General features: G+C 46.3%; 1 protein-coding gene across 5 annotated transcripts in view; it reads right to left on the reverse strand.

Moving 5' to 3' along the window:
• Positions 1–23,249, reverse strand: part of KMT2A (lysine methyltransferase 2A) — a 2,049,111-nt gene that overhangs the window by 1,398,907 nt on the left and 626,955 nt on the right. For all 5 annotated transcript variants that reach the window (XM_069614436.1, XM_069614434.1, XM_069614435.1 and 2 more), the window contains exon 9: positions 9,074–9,193. In XM_069614436.1, coding sequence (XP_069470537.1) covers positions 9,074–9,193 — 120 coding nt within the window. The remainder of the gene's footprint in view (positions 1–9,073; positions 9,194–23,249) is intronic.

Genomic DNA, 23,249 nt, shown 5'->3' on the forward strand with positions numbered 1-23,249 from the left:
CCCATTGTCCGCTGGCCTGACAACACTGGCTGTTGAGCCACTCTTGCATGGGACGCATGCGCAGCCGCGGATGGCAAACCAAGTATATGCACAACGCCATCATTCCTAGCAAGCGCATGGCTTTGCGCACCGTCGCCTCCCGACTGGCTACATATTGAGGGATCTGAAAAGGCATGTTCTGAATCCTCTCGTTGGAGGGGAAGACGAGGCCGTCTTTCGTCCGGATTAGAGCTCCCAGAAATTGTTTTTTTCGACTGGGGACTAGACTGGATTTCTTCTTGTTGATAGAGAACCCCAGACTAAACGGAAGGTCTACAGTCTTGGGTGTTCAAAAAACATGTGCCGTACGAGTCCCTTGTTATGAGCCAGTCGTCGAGGTAAGGGTAAACCAGGATGGATAACCTGCGCAGGTGTGCTGCAGCTACTGCCAGGACCTTCGTAAACACCCTTGGCACCGAGGCGATACCGAAGGGGAGTACCTTGAATTGGCAATGCCTGTCCTCTATCATGAACCTTAGATATTTCCTGTGCGCTGGCAACATTGAAATATGAAAGTATGCATCTTTCATGTCCAATGTTGCCATGTAGTCCCCCTGTTTCAACAGTGGGATCACCTCCTGTGGCGTTACCATGCAAAATTTCTGAGGTTTCTGAACTTGTTCGCTGGGCGCAGGTCTAGAACAGGGCGCATGGTGAGGTCCTTTTTGGGTACAAGGAAGTACACTGAATAAATACCATTGTTTACCTGAAGAATACGGATGGCTTCTATGGCGTCCTATCCCAGCAGCGCTTCCACCTCTTGATTCGGGATCTCCAGATGGTCCGATGAAAGGCACCATGAGCGTGGTGGTCTAAATTGTGGAGGTCGGGCGAATTCCACGCAGTACCCGGCAGCGACCGTCTTTATGACCCACTGGTCTGAAGTTATCCCCTCCCATGCCTTGAGGAAAGATGTTAATCGCCCCCCGACCGGGGTGACATGAGAGGGGACCTAGATCTGATGGTCATTTCTGACCGGAGACTGCGGCTCCTCTAGGATTGGGGCATCTACCTCTGGCTTTACCGCATCGCTGACCCCTTGGAGGGTAGTATGCGGGCCTTCCAGATGTTTGTCCGGCATTGAAGTTTCCCGTGCCATAGTTGTTCTAACTTGCATGGGACTGCCCTCGAAAGGACTGCAGAGAATTACTTCCTCTCTGGGGGGAAGGTCTTTGAGTTATTTGTTGACTCTCATGCTCTTTTTTGGCTGTTTCTAGGGCCTCATCGACCGCCTTTCCTGATGAGGTTAGCTTCTTCAATTGGTTTATTGAGGAGCGAGGCCTGTGTTTCAGGCTTAAACCCAGAGGTACGCAGCCAAGCGTGCCTTTTGAGGAAGGTTCCTTGGGCCAGAGACCTGCCTGCTGTTTCAGCCGTGTCCAGAGTATTCTTTATTACATTCTGGTTCACCTGCCTGCCTTCGGCCACAATAGTGAGAAGCTTGGACCTGACGGGCTTTGAGACCGCTTGGAGACCTTCCTGTACTAGGTTCCATTGAGCGTAACTCCCCAATAGCATAGTGTTATTTGCTATGCGCGTGGTATATGCGGCAGCCGAGGTAACCCGTTTACCTAGGGCATATAGCCTCTTGGATTCCTTATCCAAAGACACCACCCCCGTAGCAAGGGGTACTCCTGCCCGTTCCCGGGTGGTAGTCACTACCAGGGTATTGGGGTGGTGTGCCCTTTAATGTATTGAGGGTCCGAAGGAGTTGGCCGAAATAACTTTTCAACTCTCAAGTTCACTGCCCAGGTTTGAGCTTGTGACACCAGGGAGGGAGCCAATCTTCTCTTAATAGAATTAAGGAGGGGAATGGCCTGGCTAGAGAGAGGGTTCTCCTTAAGAATATCCTCTACAAAGTCCTGCTCAGGCACTGCCTCTTGAGTAGAGATTTGAAAATGCTCAACTGCCTTCTTTAACATGGTATTGAAGGACATCTGGTCGTCTACAGGCGAGGCCTGGCGAGCCATGGTGGACGGAGGGGAATCCAGGCACAATACATCAGTGTCCTGATCTTGATGGGGAAGCGTCCATGGGTTCGTCCCCACTTGCTGGGTTTCTTCCCAATTGTCCGTGGCATCCACCTTACCCTCATCGTAATTCTCTAGGAAGGAAGGTTCTTCATCTTCACTGTGAATGTCCCTATAAGTATCCATCTGGACGATGTCTTCATGCCGGACAGGTACAGAAGGTTAATCTTCTTGGAAATGTGAAGCAGGTTGAAGATTAGGCGCTCCACGAGATCTTTTCGGGAAAGGATGCTCAGAAAAACTGATAATTCTTTCAAGATGGTCCATACACCCTTCAAATTTCTCCCTTGTCCATTTAGAGGACCCAGAAGGGCCTGCGGGTGGAAAAGCGTCGTCTTCTGCCCTTCGGGGCCGAAAATTGTCTCTCAGGGTGTTGGAAAGAGGCTCTTGACTGTCCTCATAGGTATCGTGAGAATCGGGGCACCATGGCGTATCCAAAGATTTGTCCGCTGCCTGCCCCATGTTTTCTGGCGGATCAGGAATAAGCCCAACCGCCGAAGTAATTCTCGCAATGCTGTGTTCGATTATCACTGAATTAGCGTGAGTTAGTGGGTCCGAAGGACTATCGGTAGACTTATTGCCTTCTGTGGCGTTAGAGGGCCTAGTGGTCGGTTTTTCGCCTTGAGGCCTACTTGTGATTTTTGGGCCTACCGCGGCCTTCGGGACCGTCGTAGCGTCAGATTTCCGTGCTTCGCAGTGTAAACTTGATTTAGGGGTAGCGCCCTTATCTGTCTTGGAATACCCAGTCGCAAGACGCTGCTGCGGATGCGGGAAAGGCTTTGGATCTGTACGATCCGAAGAGATCGCCACATTTTTAGACGCCCCTGCTGGCGCTTTCCCCTTTTTCGACGTACCCGTCGAAATAGGTGTAGGGGTTATGTGCTTAGTAAATGCGATTGTACGACCCTGTCGCCGGGTGTTGTCCCTGAAGCGAGACCAGAGTCGGGGCTTAAAGGGTCGGGGACGGGTGTGGCGGACCTAGAAGTGTCCGCCTCAAGGTCTATCACATCCGCAACAGATGTTTGGTCATCGGAGGTGCCCTCGTCACTTTCGGCGGGTATGGCGGTGGGGGAAGGGGGCTCCACCCATGACATACTGTACGCGGCCCACTGCTTTATAGGGCGCTCCTTAAGGGTCTTAGGCTGAAGGAGTTTACAAGCCGCACACCGCTTCTCGTCGTGATCTAAGGGGTCACAGGAGTTGCATGTCCTGTGTTCGTCCTTCCAAGGATATCTGACTCTACACTTAGGGCAGAATCTAAAAGGAGTCCTTTCCATAGCAAAGGGGAAGATGACCAGACCTAGAGGGTAAAGAGGGGGAAAGAGGAAAGACATACCGGAAATATGGCCACCCCGACCCCACTCTCCCTACTGTAAAGGCCGGCCAGAAGGCCCGGCCACGTGTATGCCTCAGCCGCCGGATCGTAGGCGCCGAAATCCACCGCCGGTTTAGGATAAACAATGTCTCTTATGTAAGAGCTTCGCTATAGGGCGACCAGTTATCTGGGTGGAAACAAACAATCCGAGGGACCTCGGCGAGTGAGGGATTTTGGGTACACTACACGAAAGACAAGATGCAATACTCTGCGGTTACCACTGGATGTCGGACCATATGCACAGCATGTGATTCTAAGCAGATTAACAAGCATCAGAAATACAGTTACCACACTACCTTCTTTTGTAAGTAAGTACTTTTACACTTGTTATACTTTCAAGACAGAATCCTTATTTTAAAAAGTCCTTCCCTAGTCTATGGCATGAGTTTTCTCAGAGGCAGAAGAGGGGCCCTAGTGGTCGAACTGCCAGCTGTAAACAGGTCAGGATAGGATTCAGTTGCAGAAAAGCCAGAGTTCCATTGGAGATCTTCTTAAACAAGTATTCACTTCCAGAGCTAGTTAAAGTGGGACTTCTCAGAAGGCTCCCTATATGCGTTCCAGCATTAGGTTGGGACAAGTGGTGTGGGCAAACTCTCAACCACACGGACCACCCACTCAGCCTCACAGGATGCACAACAGACTTAAGGCAAGTATTACCCAATCCCACACAGTACCTTAGGAGAAAGGAAGAGCTGAGTGAATGCTTTCAGGATGCAGTAGCACAGGACCCAGTTCCTGGATCCTTGGTCTGGAGATGCAAGAACTGGAAACTGGATGGGAACTTGCAGCAGCAGTCATCAGAGGAGGCTTCCAGCAAAGGTTTCTTCACGGATTCTCACGACTGTGGATATTTGAAACTTTTTACAGCAGCAAGATTAAGAACGAATATCGCTGATCGAATTCTCTTCACTCTCCCGGTCCTGCACGCTGGTGAGGGGACTTCAGGGATTTGAATCGTGTCTCTGGAGATCCAGCAGGAGTCCACCAAAGTTTCAGAAGGATTTGGACTTCGGAAGACCATGCACCGCACTCAGGCTCGAGGTCCCAGGGTAATGGCGGTTTGCAGCCCTGGATTCCCGCCATAGACAAAACTTTCACTGAGGTCTTTCCAGCCTCGAATGGCAGGAGAAGACCTCAAACAGCATGCACAAGTAAAATGGCAAAAAAAGAAGGAGCCCACCATTTTAGCAGAATGATGGCCCTTCTGTGCATTACCAGGGCTGGTTTAACAGCCTGCAAGTAATAAGACTAAAATGTCACTAAGGTTAAACAACTGCCGCCAGCCATTCAAGTAAACTTGCAATTGCAACAACAATGTTACCAGGTAAGTAAAAAAGGGGATACACTGTAGTAAGAAAGGGGATACATTGTATCCCCCCAGCACTCCACATAAGGTGGGGTGTGCTGGCTCACTTAAATCAATATAACAGGGATGTGAATCCCGCTTTATGTCTTGGGAACAGTAGTTCACCTAAGAAATAATGAGAATTAGAAGGAAGCCACTGCATTTAAAATGCTGTGTGCTGCCACAGTACAATAAAGTCAGTCCAAAGTTATAGGAAACTATAACTCTAATCATACACTATGGATGGACATAAAAAGGTCTTCCATAAAAAGAGTAAAAGAGTAGGTGGGAAGGGAAAAAGATTCCCACTCACCTAGGGACAAGGTAAAATAATTACCAAGTCCAAGCAAAATGTTCTGGGGTTGACAAGTGTCAGAAAGATTTATCATTATTATGGAAATCTTACCTAACAGGGGAATTGTGAGTTGGTTGTACGAGGGGGTGGGGTGTAGGCCACTGAGGCGGTAGCTGAGGGGTGGTGCAACATTGCCACGGGTGGGGTGGAGAGTTGGTTCAGGTTTACAATGCATGATGTAAGCTGGGCTGTCATGAGAGGTTAACACACCAGTGAGCTGCCCAGGCTGCCTCATTTCTGTGCACGTGAGAAGTGGGAGCGGGTGGGGGGTCTTGGGCGTTAGGGGTTTGGGTGGGATCGGTCGGGAAAGAATTGGACGGGCGGGTTCAGTTGTGGGAGACAGGCCTTGGTGAGTACTGGAGGGGTTCTGGAGAGTGGTGCGCCAGTGGGCTGCCCGAGACGCCTTTAGAATGGTGAAGTGTCTGCCTCGTGGGGGGGCTGCTGAGAAATGGGAGAGTCTTTTGGTGGGGTTGGGGGTGGTGGGGATGAGTGTGGTACGTCCGGGTCGGGCATGGCAGTCCGGGAGTGAAAGCCAGGGTCAGCTAGAATCCACTTTGGCACTTCAATGCACATCTACCTAGTGCAAACTTTAGTAGAGCAATGGGAAGCACTCTGATTTGACTTTGCTGCACTATTGAAACCGGTCTAGAATCAACTTCGGCACAGCACTGATCACACCTAGATTTAACTATGGCACAGTGAGGGAAGACACTCAGAATAAATTAAGTCAAAGCCGATGAAACCACTCAAGATTCAACTTTAGCAATGCTATAGAAACTCCTAGATTTAACTTTGGTAGAGCGGGGGGAACAATGGGGGCCTCGGGGGGGATAAAACCCCTCGAATATTTTTTTTAAAAACCAGTATTTTAAAGGTCCCCAGAGAAAAAGACCTTTACAATTCTGTTTGTATGATTAAAATAAATTGGGTATTGTAAATTGGTCTCATCTAGAGACCTATAAAATTAGGTCTTTTCACATAGAACCGTATAAATACCTAGATTAAGCTTTGGCAGAGCGAAGGCGAACAGCAAAGGAAAACCACTCACATTTGACTGTGGCACACCGGAAGACACACTGTGATTTAACTTTGGCACTGCTATATAAATACTTAGATTAGACTTCTTTGGTAGAGCGAAGGGGACATGGCCTAGACCTAACTTTGGCAAGAGCGAAGGAAAACGTGCAGATTTGGCTTTGGCACAACACAGGACACACTGTGATTTTACTTTGGCACTGCTACACAAACACCTAGATTAAATCTGGGTAGAGCAAAGGAGAAATGGCCTAGGTCTTACTTTGGCAACAACAAAGGAAAACACTCATATTTGACTTTAGCACTGTAGTAGGAACTCCTAGATGTAATAGATTATAAAATTGGAGGCAAGATACAAGATATGGCTACCTTACACAAACTTGGGCTCAATGCAAATGGACATCTAGTGCAACTTAGGCTAAATGCACGATATGGCTACCTAGTACAATTTAACCTAAATACAAGATATGGCTACCTAGTACAATATAGGCAAAATTCAGGACATTGCTACCTAGTACAATGTAGGCTAAATGCAGGATATGGCTACATAGTACAATTTAGGCTAAATGAGGGGGTAGACGATATCAGGTAGCAAGAGTGGTAAGATTTTGCTGGAGTACAGTAATGGCTGTAACTCCCCGCCCAGGCCACACTTGCCTTATCAGTCGCTGATGGTTGGCTGTGGCCGGCTTCCCAGAGAAGCACAGGCAAACACGGAGTGGAGCTGCTTAGTAAGGAGCTGCCCTTTGCATCTGGCTCTTAGCCAGGGCTGCCCGGGCAATGCTGCCCTAGCTCTGCCAGTCCAGAAGTGGTTCCTGATTAGAGGGCCAATGACAGAGGTGGAGGGAGGGAGATGGACGGCGAGGGGAAAGAGGTGAAGGGGGCTAAAGAGCAGGCTGTGAAGGCTGCGATGTGGGCATAAAAGAACCAGAACAATGTGCACTGAGGGCATAAATGGGGGTCACAGGGCCTCACCTGCAAAGATCCTCAGATGTAGCTACACACTCGATCTGCAGCTAAAATTATCCGCGGTGCAGGAAAACATGCACTGGTATTACAGTGCTTTCTGATTAGAGGGCCAATCACTGGGGTCGATGGAGGGAGATGAACGGAGAGGGGAGAGAGGGGAAGGGGGTAAGGAGCAGGCTGTAAAGGCCGTGATGCAGGCACAAAACAACCAGAACAAAGTGCCCAGAGGGAAGAAATGGGGTCACAGGTGGTCACCTGCAAAGATCCTCAGATGTAGCTGCACACTCGATCTGCAGCTAAAATCTGCAAATCTAACTTTTATATAAAGGTGCACAATTATAATTTTGACCATTATGTATGACTCCTTATGCTTTAAATGTCATTTTGATGTGCTGTAATGTTTATTTAAATATTGCTCCAAACGCGCACAGAGTTAAATTCACATGGGTGTGTTTGTTCTGCATCAGTTGGCCTGGGAAGCCAAAAGTAGCTCCTGGTAGCTGTTCGTATCAAGCTAACTTCTAGGCTTCACACAGAAGATAAATAGCTGCCAGCTCCCCACAATTTCGAACCCTGGAGGTGTAAATTTAAAGAGCATTGTAAGGGGATGGGATCTAGGAGTTCAGAAGTCATGAATTCAGAGGAGAAGGAGAGAAGTTTGGTTGCCTTGTGCCTTGTTGAACACGAGACCAACCAATCAATCATGCCTGTACATTCAGGGGAAGTAGGAGATGGAATATGTGCAAGCAAGAAAGGCGAAGAGAATGGCTTTATCATAAGAGGTAATCCATGTCTCAGTGACAGCCCCTACTTGCAAGCTGGGGATTATAGGAGTCAGAATGATCTGTGATAAAGGAAGTCTTGTTCGAAAGGGATTGGGCACTGCAGAACCCAAGAGTTAGTGCAGTAGATGAGAAGGAAGAAATACAGCGTTGCTGAGGAGGAGCAGAGAGGGTAACTTTGGCTCGAGGGGGACCATCACCAGCATTCCTGTTGTATATGATGTTAAATACAAACACTGGGTAGAAGGGGATGAAAAGGGATAGAGGAGAAGAGGGGGTCAAAAGAGTTAAGCATGGAATTACAGTCAGAAGGTTAGAGAGTGGGGGGATAGGGAAATGTAGCAGTGCACGGTAAGAGAAGACTTTCCTATGGGAACCTGGATCTCTAGCAACCAAGATTTTTACATTGCCACTAGCGACTAAAATACAGTTACATGGTGACAATAACAAAGGGCACAGTAACTGTCAGAATAATATGTTGAGTATATGAGATATCTGCAAACTACTGGACATGCTATGTTTTAGAGACTATACCCTCAAGCGGACTGTAGATTTTACCATAAATCAGACAGCATAAAGGGCCTCATTACAGGTTTGCCGGTATTCCAGTGGTAAATCCACTGCAATCCGCCAAACGGGTTTACCATCACCACTACTTGGTTTAGCGGAATTGCCGCCCGATCACAAGTCGTGGTATGGTCGTCTTAGTCCCCATTTATGGGGATCTCAGCGGAATTACAGTCGGTGGTAAATCTGCTGATTTCTGGCAGTAAGGCCACGGATTTACCTCCAGCATTTTGCTGGAGGTTTTTCCTCCACCTCATCACAAACCTATAGTACAGCAGTGCAGTAATCCGGCGATAACAGAGTTACCTCCATTTTACTGCATTTTTTACTGCACTACTGTACTTAGAATGAGGCCCAAAGTGTTCACACTCAAACAGCCTGTAACATCTTAGAAAGAGCGCTGAATGCAGGATATTCTATCTGCAAGACAGTGCAGCATGAGCAGACACAATCCTCATTCCATGTAGAACATTAAGAGACCTTCATCCCAACCCCTAGGTTCGATATGGCATGACCGCACACTTCCTTCCATTGTAAAAAAAGTTCTGAATTGTTTCAAGAAATGCAGCATGCAGATACCTTGAAATCCACTCTGATTCGATGGACCCCATCTGTGGGTGGCTTCTGTTTTGAGCCGCAACCATTCGAGATGGTGCCGAGCGTGCCGTTTTCTGGTTTGTTAGGCGGGGGTGGCTTTTCCTAAAGGGAAAAAACAAGAAAATGATTCAATCAATAGATCTAATTGGCTGTGACTTTAATTGTTTTTTGTCATTTAGTATAATGGTCATGAAACATGGACACATGTAAACATTAGGGAGGTTTCCATACAGCCCTCTATTGAGAGGAGTAAGCAGCCTATCCTCACTGATGTAAGAGGGTGGCCACCACGTTCTTAAATGACCCCTCAATGGTAATTTTGGAAGAGCAGGCTGGCTTCTCTCTCAGAAGGGAGTCAACTAATATCAAGGTATAGTTAGATCCATGACGCACACATACAACCAAATGCACTACACATTATATATTACAAATAAACACACTATTTATTAAGCATGGCATAATATAAAACACTGTCAAATAAGCACTAGTGGTTAAGTAAGAGAAATACGACAGTATGTGTTAGAGGACATTTCCCTTTGTGTGTGAAATTCTCTCCACCCGTGAGTCCTACAGCACTTTTTGCTGGACCACTGAATGTTTGACTAGTTCTCCTGGCTGAGTGGGAAACTTCTCCACACTAACTCATTCTTTTACTCTGATCTTGGGAACCCTTTTTACATCTTTTTGGAGTCATACTTTCCTCCAACTTTCCTGGCATCTACATTTTACTAAAGCAGCACAAAGCACTTTCTGTGCAGTGTTGCTGGGAGCGACTAGAGCCTCAACATTATTATTTCTCTATTTCCCCTTGGTTAACTCATGGTTACCAAGGCAGGAGGATACTTTTTTATCCTATCTGCATTTCCCTTTGCAAAAATCAGCACACCATACCTTATGTGGAGTGCCGAGGGTATCAAATGTATCCCTTTTCTCGACTATCCAGTAACATATTGGTTACTGTGACAAGCTCTCTGTTCAGGCTAGTGACAGTGTATCTTTTTGCACAACGTTTTGTGGACTTATGTCGCAGGCTGTCTTTGCAGCTGCGCTAGGGGCCACAAGGGTCACCATTTACCCAAAATGGTGGCTGTACTTTATTAAGCCCTGAATAAAATGACTTATCCTTTCTGGAGTCTTCTACCTTTCTGGGTCGGTGAGGATTCTCTAATTCCTTTGTCTGCGCCAGGCTGCCTAAGGAAAGCCACCAAACAGTCTCTGGGTGGTTGGCAGGACAAGAAGTGGGGGAGAAGACCGAAACTCCCCTGTCCTTTGTCCTGCAGTGTGGCTGACTGAAACGAGTTCAAACTGTGAGGCTGACTGTCCCCGTTGGAGAACCACCCCCCCCAGGTGTGACTGGTGCATGGGTCATGATTGGTGGGCTCAGCCGGTGTTCCGGGAATATTCCGAGGTCCTGGAGCTGAAAATCAGAGTTGACCACTGTACACGAAGATTCCAAAGAAGAATAACAAAGAAGGACGCCGCCAGCAACTTCCAGCAAACGCCAGAGCCTGCATCTGCTGAGTAACCGCTGCTGTTCTGACCTCAACTTCTAAGCGAAAGGGAAGATCCGAATAGGATGACTTCCTCCCTTGGACTGGTGGGCCTAAGTCATTGTCCTCATTCTGCCTTAGGACATTGATCCTTGGGGCAACTCTTAAAGAAAACATGTTCATTTCCATGAAGTCTGAAACCAAACATTTACTAACCTGCAAAACCAAGTAGGGATCCTGTTGGACTCTGCCACTCTGAATCTTGTACTCACCTTTTCTGCCAAACTCCTGGTCAGTGGTGTCCCAGTGTCCACTCTGATCATTGTGAGACTCTCATAAGATAGGGTGGGACTCTTTAAGTAAGGCTGGAAAAAAGTTACTCAAAGTTGTGAATTTGGAAAAGTTTGCATATATGTTTTAGATGGGTTCACTGTGTGATTTGTTACTGAAAAAGCTATTCTGGGGTGACTACAACTGTGGTCTATTAGCCAAACCATATTGTAAATGTTATACTATTGTTTTACTGTGTTATAGTACTTACCTGAATTTAAAGTTGCAACAGTGGGCCTTAGTGTATACATTGAACACTTTCTAAGTGTATCAGTGTTTTCTTGGACTAAGTATATGCTCTGAGTTCTGTGTACCTCACTACAGCCCTCCTCCCTCCTTAGACTGAGCCTGGCTGCTCGACATTCTACCAAACCCTTGTGTGGTTCAGGTTAAACCTACGTAGTGTATCCCTGTTCACCCAAGGTGGGCTTTCGAAGTGCTGTCTCTGACAGGACTTTTCTAAAACCCCAAATACTATGAATACAAAGAAAAATGAGCTCCACTCATTCCATACTTATTGGAAAAGACACCAACAGCAATTGATATACACTTAGCAGGTTATAACAAGATGGGAGTAAAAGTCCCAAGTCTGTAAGGGAACCAGTTCATCCCCAAACCTTGTAGAAACAGGTATATACACTTTAGCACAAATTAGCTGCAACAGGGATTCAGAATGAAATACAATGATTTGATTCCAAAAAAAATATGGAATTGACCATTTTTTAAAACTATATTATAGTCATTATTGTTAGGAAAAAATTGTCTTTTTGCACCTTTCCCTCCATAGATTCCTGTCGAACTCTCATGATTTTAGCTTGTTGTAAAAACTGGAGGGGGTATCTGTAGTCCTGCCCTCTATATGGTAGAGTAGAAGCACAGAGCACCCCAGCCAAGGTGCTCTATAGGGTAGCAATGGACGGGCAACCAAGGCTTAAGCTCTCAGGAGGTGATGTGGGTTAGATAGTACAGCCCCCCACAAAGGAATGTCCACACACCATGCTATGTGCTAACACAGTTCTTTATATATAAATAATTTATACATCAATAAATAACACTTTGTAATCTGGCAATTCTAATATGGCAAATATATACAATGTCTATGTGGTACCCCACTTAGCTATTGACTCATTTAAAATGCATCAACTGCTGACAGTTATAATGGCATACAAATCATAACAATGTGTATCAGCATAGATCATAGGAAGGAAGGCAAGTTAGATAAAATAATGGAAGAATGGTTCTCTAGGTACTAAAGACAAAATTCTGAGAGGATCCCCACACCTGGGAAACCTGTAATAAAGAGTATTAACAAGCCTAGTCCATTAATGTTTAAATAGTCTTGTTTACTGGTAAAAATGTTCAACTACCCCAATGTACCTGAGTTAGAAGAGTTTCTTCGATGGTTCATCGATGAATCCCTCAAGAGTGCACTCCCTTTAAAGCAGGAGCCACAGGGCGTCGAGATTTCTAGAAGAAATGGGAAAACTTGCATCGAGACTGTAGCTTCGACATTCGCAGTGCTCTTCGATGATCGTTCAAGGATGTCCTGGACCGATGAGGTGTGCAGTGCACCTCGATGCAAAGAGTTTGGTGCAGCAAAGAAGACCCAGTGAAGAACAGACCCAGCAGCGGGCGTCGGCGCCGACAATTATGACTCGGCCACGGCTGGATTTCGGATCTTAACTTGTCTGCGTTTTTGTGGACTTCGGGGGCGGGAAACCCACCTGCAGGCTTTCCTCTGTCATCCACGACCTCGACTTTCTCCGGCGGGACAAAGCGGTCAACAGTGATGGCAAGGGAGTGTTAAGGAGAATTCTCAAAAATGTGGCAATTCCCTCCACCCCCAGCAACTTTGCTGGATTTTGAGGACTTGATATTTTTAACCTGGAGAGAGTGAGGCCCTTTTTCCCCACTCTCTCATGTATTTTCATGTGAATTTTACCTCTGTTTCTTTTGGTTATGGAGATGAAACTCCATAGGCATAATATTTTACATTGTGTCACACAGCACCTTCAGTGCAGTTACACAGGTACGTCTTTTAGATTTCCCAAGCTTTAAATACCTTCTCTGGGATAAACTACTGTTTCACAGAGCAGTAAAGTGAAATTGACTTTACTTAGCAGTGTACTTGCTAGACCCAGCACAACCTATCTTAAAATACAATGCTGGAGGGGTTACTTAGTATCCCCTGTGTCTAACTATTCATGTAACATTTTTATGTTACCCTTTTCTCACAGAATGGCTGGTGGCAGTGGTTTAGTTCCAAACTACCATGGTTTGCATGTACTGTGACTGTTTGCAGCTCCGGTAACGCTACCTGCGGGAGTCATCTTTTTCAAAATGGCGCAGAGCCATCTTTGACAAAATGGTCCCCAGTCTTTGTTTTTCGCCATATCTTTGGGGAAAGGTCCCTCTAGAGTGTTTCTCTTCGTACCAAACCAGGTTTGATCTCTTTGTTCATTTCGCCTTTGGCAGGGTTTCTGAGTGAAACCCGCCTCTGGCTCCAGGGTGTCTGGGGTAGGCAGGAAGTGAGGGAGGTGCCCAAAACTCCCTGTGCTTAGTCTCCTACGAGACCCAAATGCCCTCTCTGGTGATTAGCTGGCTAACTGTCTGGCCAAAAGATAGCCACGCTAGATTGAATGGGAGAGAACTGAATAAAAGGCAAGTCTTTTGGCTTGGAAGGCAGAGTCAACCACTGGACGAAGGAACCGAAGAAGAGCTTGAAGAGGACGCCTACTGCAACTCCTAGACCATAGGTTTGCCCGGTAAAGCCCTGCTGCAGTGCCAACTTGCCAAGTTCGCATCGACAGAGAAGCCCCTGCAAGGATGTAAGCCACCTGGACACCCATCTCGGAGCTGGTCGAATTTCCTCAGAGTTGCTGCAGGAAATCGTATAGCCAGGGAGAGGGACACCAGATTGTGTGTCTTACTTTTAATCTGGCCTAAAGCTTTTGGAAGATCCTCCAGACTGCCACAAAGCAGAACTGACCAAGCCTGAGCCCCCTCGGCAGAGTGCGGGACCCCAGAAGGAAGGACAGTCCACCTTGACAGCCAGGAATCTCGTTGTTGCTATTTGCGGTAGCTGAAACGCGAAACAGCCACTGAAAATGAAGTTTGCCGGTTACAGGTTTTGCCAGTCCCAGTGCAGTGCCAGAGGCCCCCCGACAACCTCCCTCTTGTCCCCACGACTGAGGCCCAGGAACAGCGAGATCCGCAGAGCTACACAGGAACAGAAGTCATCAGCTGCATCTTTTCTTCTTTACCTAGGTACTGTAAAACATGTCAAAGAGAACTTGCCTCTGTAGTAGTCTGGATAAAAACCTAGACACTGAGACCCAATTAACGGTATCCTTTATATCCAAGGTACAGGGGAAAGTAACGCGGGAAAAACATTCATGGGAAAACCCACTTTCACAGGCTGACCTAGGGTCAGCACAGGCACGAATGGACATGCACAACCGGGAGACCTGGTGGGGTTGTGATTCGGATTCAAGGGCTGAAGTGAATAACCTATCGCAGCATGATATTAAAATGCAGAGCTTTCCAGAGTCGGCAACACTGCACTCATATGAAGCGGCCGGCACGCGGCATGAAGCTAGCGAAATGCCGCGTTCATATAAGTCAGTATCTCCACTACAGACAATAAAAGAACCGCCGGGCTCACACGAGCCGACAGAAACCTACGGGACCAGTGTTAAGAGCATGGCACCACAGCTCTCGAATTCAGCGGCCGTCACGCTGCAGGGTGTTAGTGAACCGGCGCGTTCATTCAAGGCGGGAGACAATTCTTACGAGCAGTCCACAAAAGATTCCCTCCCTTATACAAACAACCGAGGCCGGCAGCCCCATAGAGTCACCCACACACAAGCTCATTTACCTGGGTCACGGGGAAGCAGAACGGGACTCAGAGTGGGAATCAGGTACCACCAGCGTCTCTCTCCATAACGACTCAAAAGGACGGGGGGCGGGGCTTGGAGGGTTTTTTATAACCTAACCAGTAAGTCAGTCCCCAATTGGCTGAGGTGTACCTGGGTATTTTAACCAGAGGCAGTAGAAGCGAGGTGTGCTCATTCTTCGATCTGTTGCAGGGCCAAGCGGACATGGAAACCGGTACTGCAGGAATGTGGGCATACGAGGACTAAGAGGAGAAGGCTATCCAGAGGTCCTTATTTTCTTCCTTGCAAGGAACCAGGAAGAGAAAGCAGGAGTTGGCAAGATTAGAAGGAATACTTCTGTGCCTTTATTATTCTATATATTTTTTTTTTATTCAACATTTAATTTGACTTTTGTTGGTGAGTCAAATAAAGACAATTTTTCTGTTAACTGAACCGCCTGTCTGCCTTATTGTCATAGCCTCTTACTGTAGAAGGGCTTGTTACTTCCACAACTCACAAGAATAATCAGTTTGTGGCCCTACATTTGATTCTTCTTTTCATCAAAGACTCCCAAGAACTTGTTGAAAGCCTTTTCCATTTACTTACCAGAAGTGCTTTATCCTATCCAAGACTTTTGTCCATTGACTTTGGCTTAGCCTATTGAATTGAATGACTCTTCTAGTGAACTCTAAAAGGATCTGCGCTGCTTAGGAATAATTGTGATCTCTTGTGTTCTAATAATCTTTGCCTTTTACCAACTTTTAAAAGAGTGTTCTGAATGCCAATAGTAAGATATTAATGTCCCCAGCACCTTTGTTACCGAAGTCACCTGTGGGTGTAGGCTGTGTCTGTGGGCCTTCCCAAATGGGTCTTGTCCGATTCAGAAACTCAGAGTGTACAGTATTGAAGTATATTTATGTGTTACTATTGCATTGTTCCTTTCTGAAGAAGGCTTTATAACTGACGGATAAATAAATTAATAATTGTGTATGCAAGAAACCTTGAGTGTAAGAGTTTAATTGAATACCTGTAACTGTGAATCTTTGTTTAACTCCTCTACAGCTCACATTTCCCCTCTTGAGATAAGCCTGGCTGCTCAACATGCTACCAAAACGGTGTAGTACAAGCTTATACCAAAGGTTGGGTTGCCTATACCTGTATTCATAGTTGTTTGTAGTGTTCCCAGAGGGTACTGAATCCAAACTTTGCCTAACAGGGAACCCTTTGTTTAATGTTCTAAGGTAAGGTGGAGCAGTGCTACTCCGGTGGTCGAACAGCGAGGCGTCAAGCTGTCCCTGCTTCTAGGCAAGACGACTCAACAGGCTTCCAGTCGTTACGGAAATCCTCCGACGGCAATGGACTTCAGTGGCCTCGATGTCCTGGTGCTTTACTTCAAGATTTCTCGGCGGACCCGTCTCCGGTCGACAGCCTTCCAGGGTGCCTCGATGAAGATCAGCTTCTGCACGATGTTTCCATGTAGCTTGGGGAGAGGTCTCCTAGCCAGGTCCTCTCTTGGATCAGTCCTCGACAACTTTCAGATTGGGTCGAAGGAAAGCAGCAGCAATTCTTCTTCTTCCAGCTGGACTTCAAGGATAAGCAGCTTCAAGTTTCAACTTCAGCTTCTGAACAAACTGGGAAGTGAGAGGTCCCCAGATATACACATCTGTCCATCATTCACACTGCAGAGCCAAGCCAGACAGAAGGGCATTCATGCGGGCAGGCAGCCAATCAGGCTCACAGTGCATTCAGGCCATTCACTTCCACCCAGACACCCATAACAAGGAACGTGGATTGGGGCAAGCACCCAGCCTTTCAGCACACCACACTGCATTCATGTCAGTTTCAGGGAGGGTCACACACACAGAAACCAGACACCAATAACATGGAATGCATATTGGTCAGACACTCCATTCACACATGTCCCACCCCAAGGGTGTACCCAAAACAGTCACTGGGAAGGCTCCAGCCAGTCTGGCCTGGAATATGGTTATTCCACCCAACAGCCAGTCAGGGGAAGGGACAGAGTCAGGGCTTCTCAAGTCTCTGGGAAAAACAAGGTAACAGGTAATAGAAACCAAGAGGCCACAGGGGCCATCTTGCCTTCTATCCGGAATCCATTGATTCCTATGGCAGGGCCAGGGAATCCCAAAATGGAGGATACTCGGGGCAGCTGGCAAATTCAGCATGGAGCTGCCACCTGCCCATACCCTGCTCTGTGGGCCACACACAGGTGCCCGAAAATAGACACTAGGAGTACAGGGTTGTACCTCCACCCATTGGTGCCATAAGGGTATCCCAAGGGTCTCTGTTCACCACAACCAAAAAGAGGAAGGGCTGCACTACCAGAACACCACAGAACACATGATAAAGGAGTAAAGGACAAGGAATTGGAGGCCCTTTCCATACATTGCATTTCCAGCATCACACTTGTTTTGAACCATGTCCTGAATTTTGAAGGTCAGTAAAGCCTTCTGCTTTACTTCCCTTGCCTGTTTTGCTCATTCTTATGGGGAAACTGAATAGGCCTTAAGACTGTCATTACTGAGAAACTATGGGCCTCCTTATGAGTGTGGCGGTCCGGAGATAAGGGTGCCGGTAGAAATGTACTGGACCGCCACACTCCGACTCTGCACCAACGGCACTCGCCCGCAGAGTTGTCATGGAAGAACTGGCACTGTTAACAACGGTGCAGTCCTATGGGACTCCATGGGAATGAGGATTTACCAAATCCGCCACCTGACTTCCCGCTTCGCCAGGACTTGTAAGGTTCTGGTGGCACCGGGAAGTCAGGCGGCGGATTCAGTGTTAAGAGGATGGCGGGTTACCGCCGTCCTAGTAATGAGGCAGTTGTATACCAATTGACCTTTTCACAATTGACCTCTGGAGAATTGACCTAATTTAGAAGGTCAATTAGGACATATATGAGGGGGGGGACCCCCTGCAAATCCCCCACCAAATCCAAAACCCCCTGCAACCCACCACCCAATCCCCTTATATTGTTTATAACCCAAAACCAACACAATACATATATAAAATAACTAAAATAATATAAAGGTGAATTGTGCAGAAGGTCAATTAGGACCCCTATAATTAGGTCAATTGTGCAAAAGGTCAATTGTAAAAGGTCAATTTGGGTAATACCAATGAGGCCCTATGTCTCTCTTTATGTATTCTTGTATGTTTATAATTACACACATCGCCTTATGGATTTTGGTTACTTTTAACATGTGCCTAAGACAGGCTGGTCGCAGCTGTTTGATTTTTACATTTGTATGTGATTTTACCAGTGCACTTTTGCATTTGCCACAAATGGCTACTAAAGGTGACAGGCACCCAAAGATGGCCACCTTTAGGTGATTTTTACACCGGCAGAGAAAGGTCAAAGCATAAGTAACCGTTTGAGTCACATTTGTAGAGTTTAGCAAAACTGAAGGATGATTTGGGAGGATATGAATGAATCATAACCCCTGCCAGTGCTTTGGGCAACCGGCAACCCTCATGACCATTGTTTTTCAGCCTGCCATGCCTTTACAGAAGGGGAAAAACCATATGCAAATCAGGCTTCGTCCAAAGCCAAAAGAGGAAGTCCAACCTGAACTTCTAGGTCACATACCTTCTTCATGAGACCACAAGCAACCCAAGATATGCTTCAGCCTCATTAGGCAGTGTCAGTGAAGTGTAGCTTGGTTCTCTTCACACATCAGGCTCGGGACCTACATCTGGGCACACACGTCCCATTCAGCGTTGTTAGGAAAGTTTTCTCTTGGAGCAACTTTTCCTCCATAGCCTATGGACCCCCAAACCTTTTGGTTTTGTTTATACACCTTGTCTTGACTTTTTACAGCGAAGTGAAGGCTTCAGCTTCACTGCACTGGCCTTTGCTAATTTATTATGGGGAAACTGACTAGTCCTTAAGAATGTCAATACTGGGAAACTGTTTCCATTTTTTTTTTTTTGCATGGTATCTATTTTGGGTAACTTTCATACTGCACAATGCATCTTCCAATGCAGAACAATGGGGGTAGTTGTGTAGCACCCTACACTCAAAGGATTGTTTGGTTACTTTTAAATGTGCTTAAAGGCAAGTTACATTTTTACTGTATTTTTAGTTACTGTTACTACTGTCCTAACATGGCCGTGCCATGATGTTTTTCACTTGTTCTTTGGCCATTTTGTTCTTTGCATTCTTCCTGCCTTGCAAGGTCAGGAAATTCCTTTTATGGTCATGTACTTGCCCGGGAAAGCCTTACTTTTTGCAGGCTAGTGCAGTCCCTGTGTGTTAGATACCAGGAAATGGTCCCAATCCGCAAACCGGTTTCAGTATTTCTAGAGCGTATGCATGAATTTGCCCACAGTGGTCCCTGATAGGAGCACTGCTGGGGTGTGTGTGTGTGGGGGGCAGATCTTCCATTGATTGGGCTGAGTTTCTGTGCTCACCAGGACTTTAGGATAAGAAGAGGAGTCCTGCAGCCATTCCCGAGAGATCTGAAGCAGAGCCAAATATGTGTAGCAGTGCAGACAAAGGAAGACCTGTGGGACCGGTCCTGAAGAGACCTGGCGACCAACTCTTGCTGCTGCCCGGTGGAGCTCTGTCTGGATACTGATCTCAGAAGAAACTTGGTGGTGCGTTGACCCTTTGGACTGGTGACAACAAGTCTAAATGTCTCCTCGTGGCCCTGCAGTTTGGAGTCTTCTGAAGTGCCCCTGAGCCATCCAGTGGGCTGACCAACTCCAGTTTGGGTTATTGCGGTAGAAACATCGCCGTTCTGCATTTTGAATTGGAACCTCAGAGGTCTTCAGCTTGTCCTGCAAGTAGCTGTGAAATGTCAGCGTCCCAACATCAAAGTGTCCTGGCAAAAAAGGCTTTATTTGACCGTAACAACTGTGACACCTGCTGTCGGAATGCCCACTGACATTGGCTAGAACCAGGCATCCCCATCTAGTAGAGTGTTCAGAAGAGTCCTGCATAGGTGCCTGCAGCATTCGTCCACTGGAAAGGCCGGTATTCTGCTCCTGGACCCGACAGGAACTTTGCTTGCACCCGCAGCTCCTGGACTTATGCTACTAGATCCAACGGCAGGAAAACCTACCTCTAGCGATCCTCCTTTGACCTCCCATGTCTGAGTATGGGTATGGGTGGTGAGCAGTAACAACTTACTGGTGCCGCTATCTCCATCCCTTTAAAAGTTTGTGAAGAACTTTGATTTGTTTTACCATACTTTGGCTTTGCCAACACATGTTGCGAAAGCCATCCAAAAGCTAGCAAAGCATTGCACTCACCAGTCAACTCCTCTGACAACCTTTTAGAACAATCTTCACATCCACAGGACTCTTTCCCTAACTTTTTCTTAACTTTACAAGTTAGAGTTACTATTCCTGTGGACAGATGCTGCTATAATTAATTACATACCTTTCCTTTCAGGTATTGTAGGGGTGAATTGATTATTCTGCACTGACAAACTGACTCTATATATGTTTTATATTATTAGTATTGTGTGATATTAACTGTTCTGAGACATTTTTATAGTGTGTTCTTTGGCCAATAATATAGTATTTGTCTACTTATTGTTTTAGTATGAACCTTGATTGCTCATTGTGTGGACTCATTGCGGACCACTGACCCCACTCACCTCTTGTGAGACTAAGCCTTGACCACTCTCCATGCTACCTTGATTGGTTTGGCTCAACTCACAGAGTTTGCCCTGTTCACTATAACTAGGGTGGTCTACTAAGCATCAGGCCACCAAGCAAAACTAGCAGTTGGGATGTACTGGACCAATTGCTAAGAGTATCAGAATGATTTGAACAACGGCTGGCCGCCTTCTGCAATGGCAAAACAACAGTGGCATACAAGATTGTCCGGAGCACTGCCAGTGGTTAAGATAATTCAAAACCTTTCACACATCACATTTTGTGGACTTTTGTAGAGTTTTCAAAGCTCAAACTTTCTCCCTCGGGAAACAACAGACTCAACTCAACAGGTCTCCCACAGTCATAGGTTGAAGGTAGATCAAGTGTACTGCAAGGGTTCAGAAGTAAGTCTCAGACACAATGGTGGTATATTTTTGGGCATAAGCATTTATTGATCAATAAAATATTGGGGAAATGCCTTCCTATTCCTAAAACTAAGAGGGGTTTTCCTAACTCAAAGAAAACTAGTGAAATTATCAGGATGTCCAAAACTAAAAATGTCTATCATTGCAGTGTCTCAAAAGCCTACCTCTGTCACCAACACTAATAACGTAAAGCAACTCTTCAGTTCCAGGGTTCTTGACCCACTTAATCTCAAGCTCTCGTTTGAGTGCAGGTCCAAGACTCGAAATATTATGAATGGCTTGGTTTACTCGCCTGCCAAGCAACAGACCCTCCTGTTCTCATTACATAGTTTGTTTTTTCTCTCTCCTTTGGGTGCGCGTTATATTCTCGCAATGTACAGTTGTATCTGCTTGGTTTACTCCCCTACCAAGCATTCAACTCCTCGTTGGCTGCTCTTTTTACAAATCAGGGTCCCAGACCCTCTTATTCTTGACTTTTCAAATGGGTGCGGGTCACAGACAAGCAAATCATTATTTTATCTGCTTGCTTCACTCTGCTGCCAAGCACACGACTCTTGTTTCTCTATATTGGTTATTCTCGGGGTCCCAGACCCTTCTATAATTGTATATGCGTGTGGGTCCAAACTTGCAATGCCCGCTCAGGGTCCCAGACGCTCCTATTCTCATACCTGCTTCCATCCCCTTGCTTTCCCAGACCTCTAGCACCTCCCGGGTAACCTGCGTACCTTTTTTTCTCTTCCGTGCAGGTGCCAGCCTTTCCCGAGCAGCTGCTTCGCTTCTCGAGGCTTTGGTAGCATTCGGATAACCAGCAGGGTCTGCAGCGGCTCTGCAGATGTCTGCAAGTCCTCTCTTTTGGGCGCTTCACTGGGGTTTGGGGTGCCCAGAGGTTCGAATCGGCAGCAGCCCGAAGAGTCCTTCCAACCTGGACCACATTCGGGTTCTCCTTCTCCTCTGCTCACAGCTTCCCTTTCTGCCCTTGTCTGTTCGCCTGATGCACGGCTCCCGCAGTTCCACCTCAAAGGACAGCTCTCTCTTTGCGTCTCAGTTGAGCTGCCTTTGAACTCTGCACTAGATTGTTGAATTGCCTTGGGCCAATCACATACCGTGAAAGACTTTTTCTCCATGGGGGACAGGCATTTTAGGGCACTAGACATGTTTAGTAGCCATACGCTGTAAACAAGAATGTGCACACTAAAAATTATGCAAAAATGGCTAAAATGTATCTGAAGCCACCAGCTTGTCTTTAGGCAAATAAAAGTAAACAAAAATCCCAAGTGTAAAAAAACCTTGAGCGAATCAAAAGTATGCCCATTGCACTGCAATGTAAGATGCTGTGTGCAATTTAAAAAAGTTACACAAATGTAAAAAATAAAAGGGAAACGTTTCCCAGTACTGATAGTGTGAAGGACTGATCAGTTGCCTCATAACAAATGAGCAAAGGGAAGTGAATCTGAAGGCTTTACATCCATTCCAAAAGTCAGAACAGGGTAAAAAACAAAACAAAAATATTCATAGTCCATAGAAACTATGGTGGTAAAGTTTCCAAAAGGGAAATCTTTCCCCCAACAGATACCCCAGTGCAACCCCTAGTGTTGTGGAACCGTGAATGTACCCCACATATTCTTACTGACCTCCAAATTCTAAAGGTGTTTTTAAAATGTTATTTTAACAGCATGATGGCTTTGCCAAGGCGTGTGCACGGGAACTTATGAGACTTCATACCCCCTTTCTGGCACTTACCTAAAATAAGACTGGAGGCCCTAGCCCTGCTTGCCTACTATGTAAGGCCTGCGGAAGTTAAGTGTCTATAAGGAAGGGTACATTGTTTATGTTTTAAAACATTGTTCTTTGTACTTTCCTTGTTACAGTTTCATTGCTTTACTTGACTGAATCGCTTTTACTGTGTTTTAGCGTAAAATGCAGGTAAATCTCATTTTGAGGATTGCAACTGTTTAGATGTATGTGTATAAGTGTGTTTGATATTTGCTTTTCTTGAGGTTTACATGCTTAATGGTTATTTGTACTTGTGTGGGCTCTAATACTTGATCGGTTGTATATGTGATTAAGTATACCTACACACCACCCCACAGCAGAGCTCATGAAGTCTGCCTTACTGCTCAGCTCATGTTACCTCAATTTAGTTTGGCTAGACTGAAGTGTCAATAAGAGTTTTCACTTTGGCCTTTCAGAACCCTAACACACGGCTGTCTTTGAAAATACATGTTAGCACAAATGACATAAAAGAAGAAGTGCCCTTCCTAGACCAGAAGGAAAAGCAGCAGCAAAGTTGACTCCAAAAGGTGGGAGAACCAGGGTAAGCATTGAGGTACAAAAGGAGGGCAGACTAGCCAAGCAAAACAATTCTACAATGAAGACTATGGTGAGGGGTGTGGGGGGAATGACCCAG

This window comes from Ambystoma mexicanum, chromosome 9 (genome assembly GCF_040938575.1).
Source record: "Ambystoma mexicanum isolate Mex_15411 chromosome 9, UKY_AmexF1_1, whole genome shotgun sequence".
NCBI lineage: Eukaryota > Metazoa > Chordata > Amphibia > Caudata > Ambystomatidae > Ambystoma > Ambystoma mexicanum.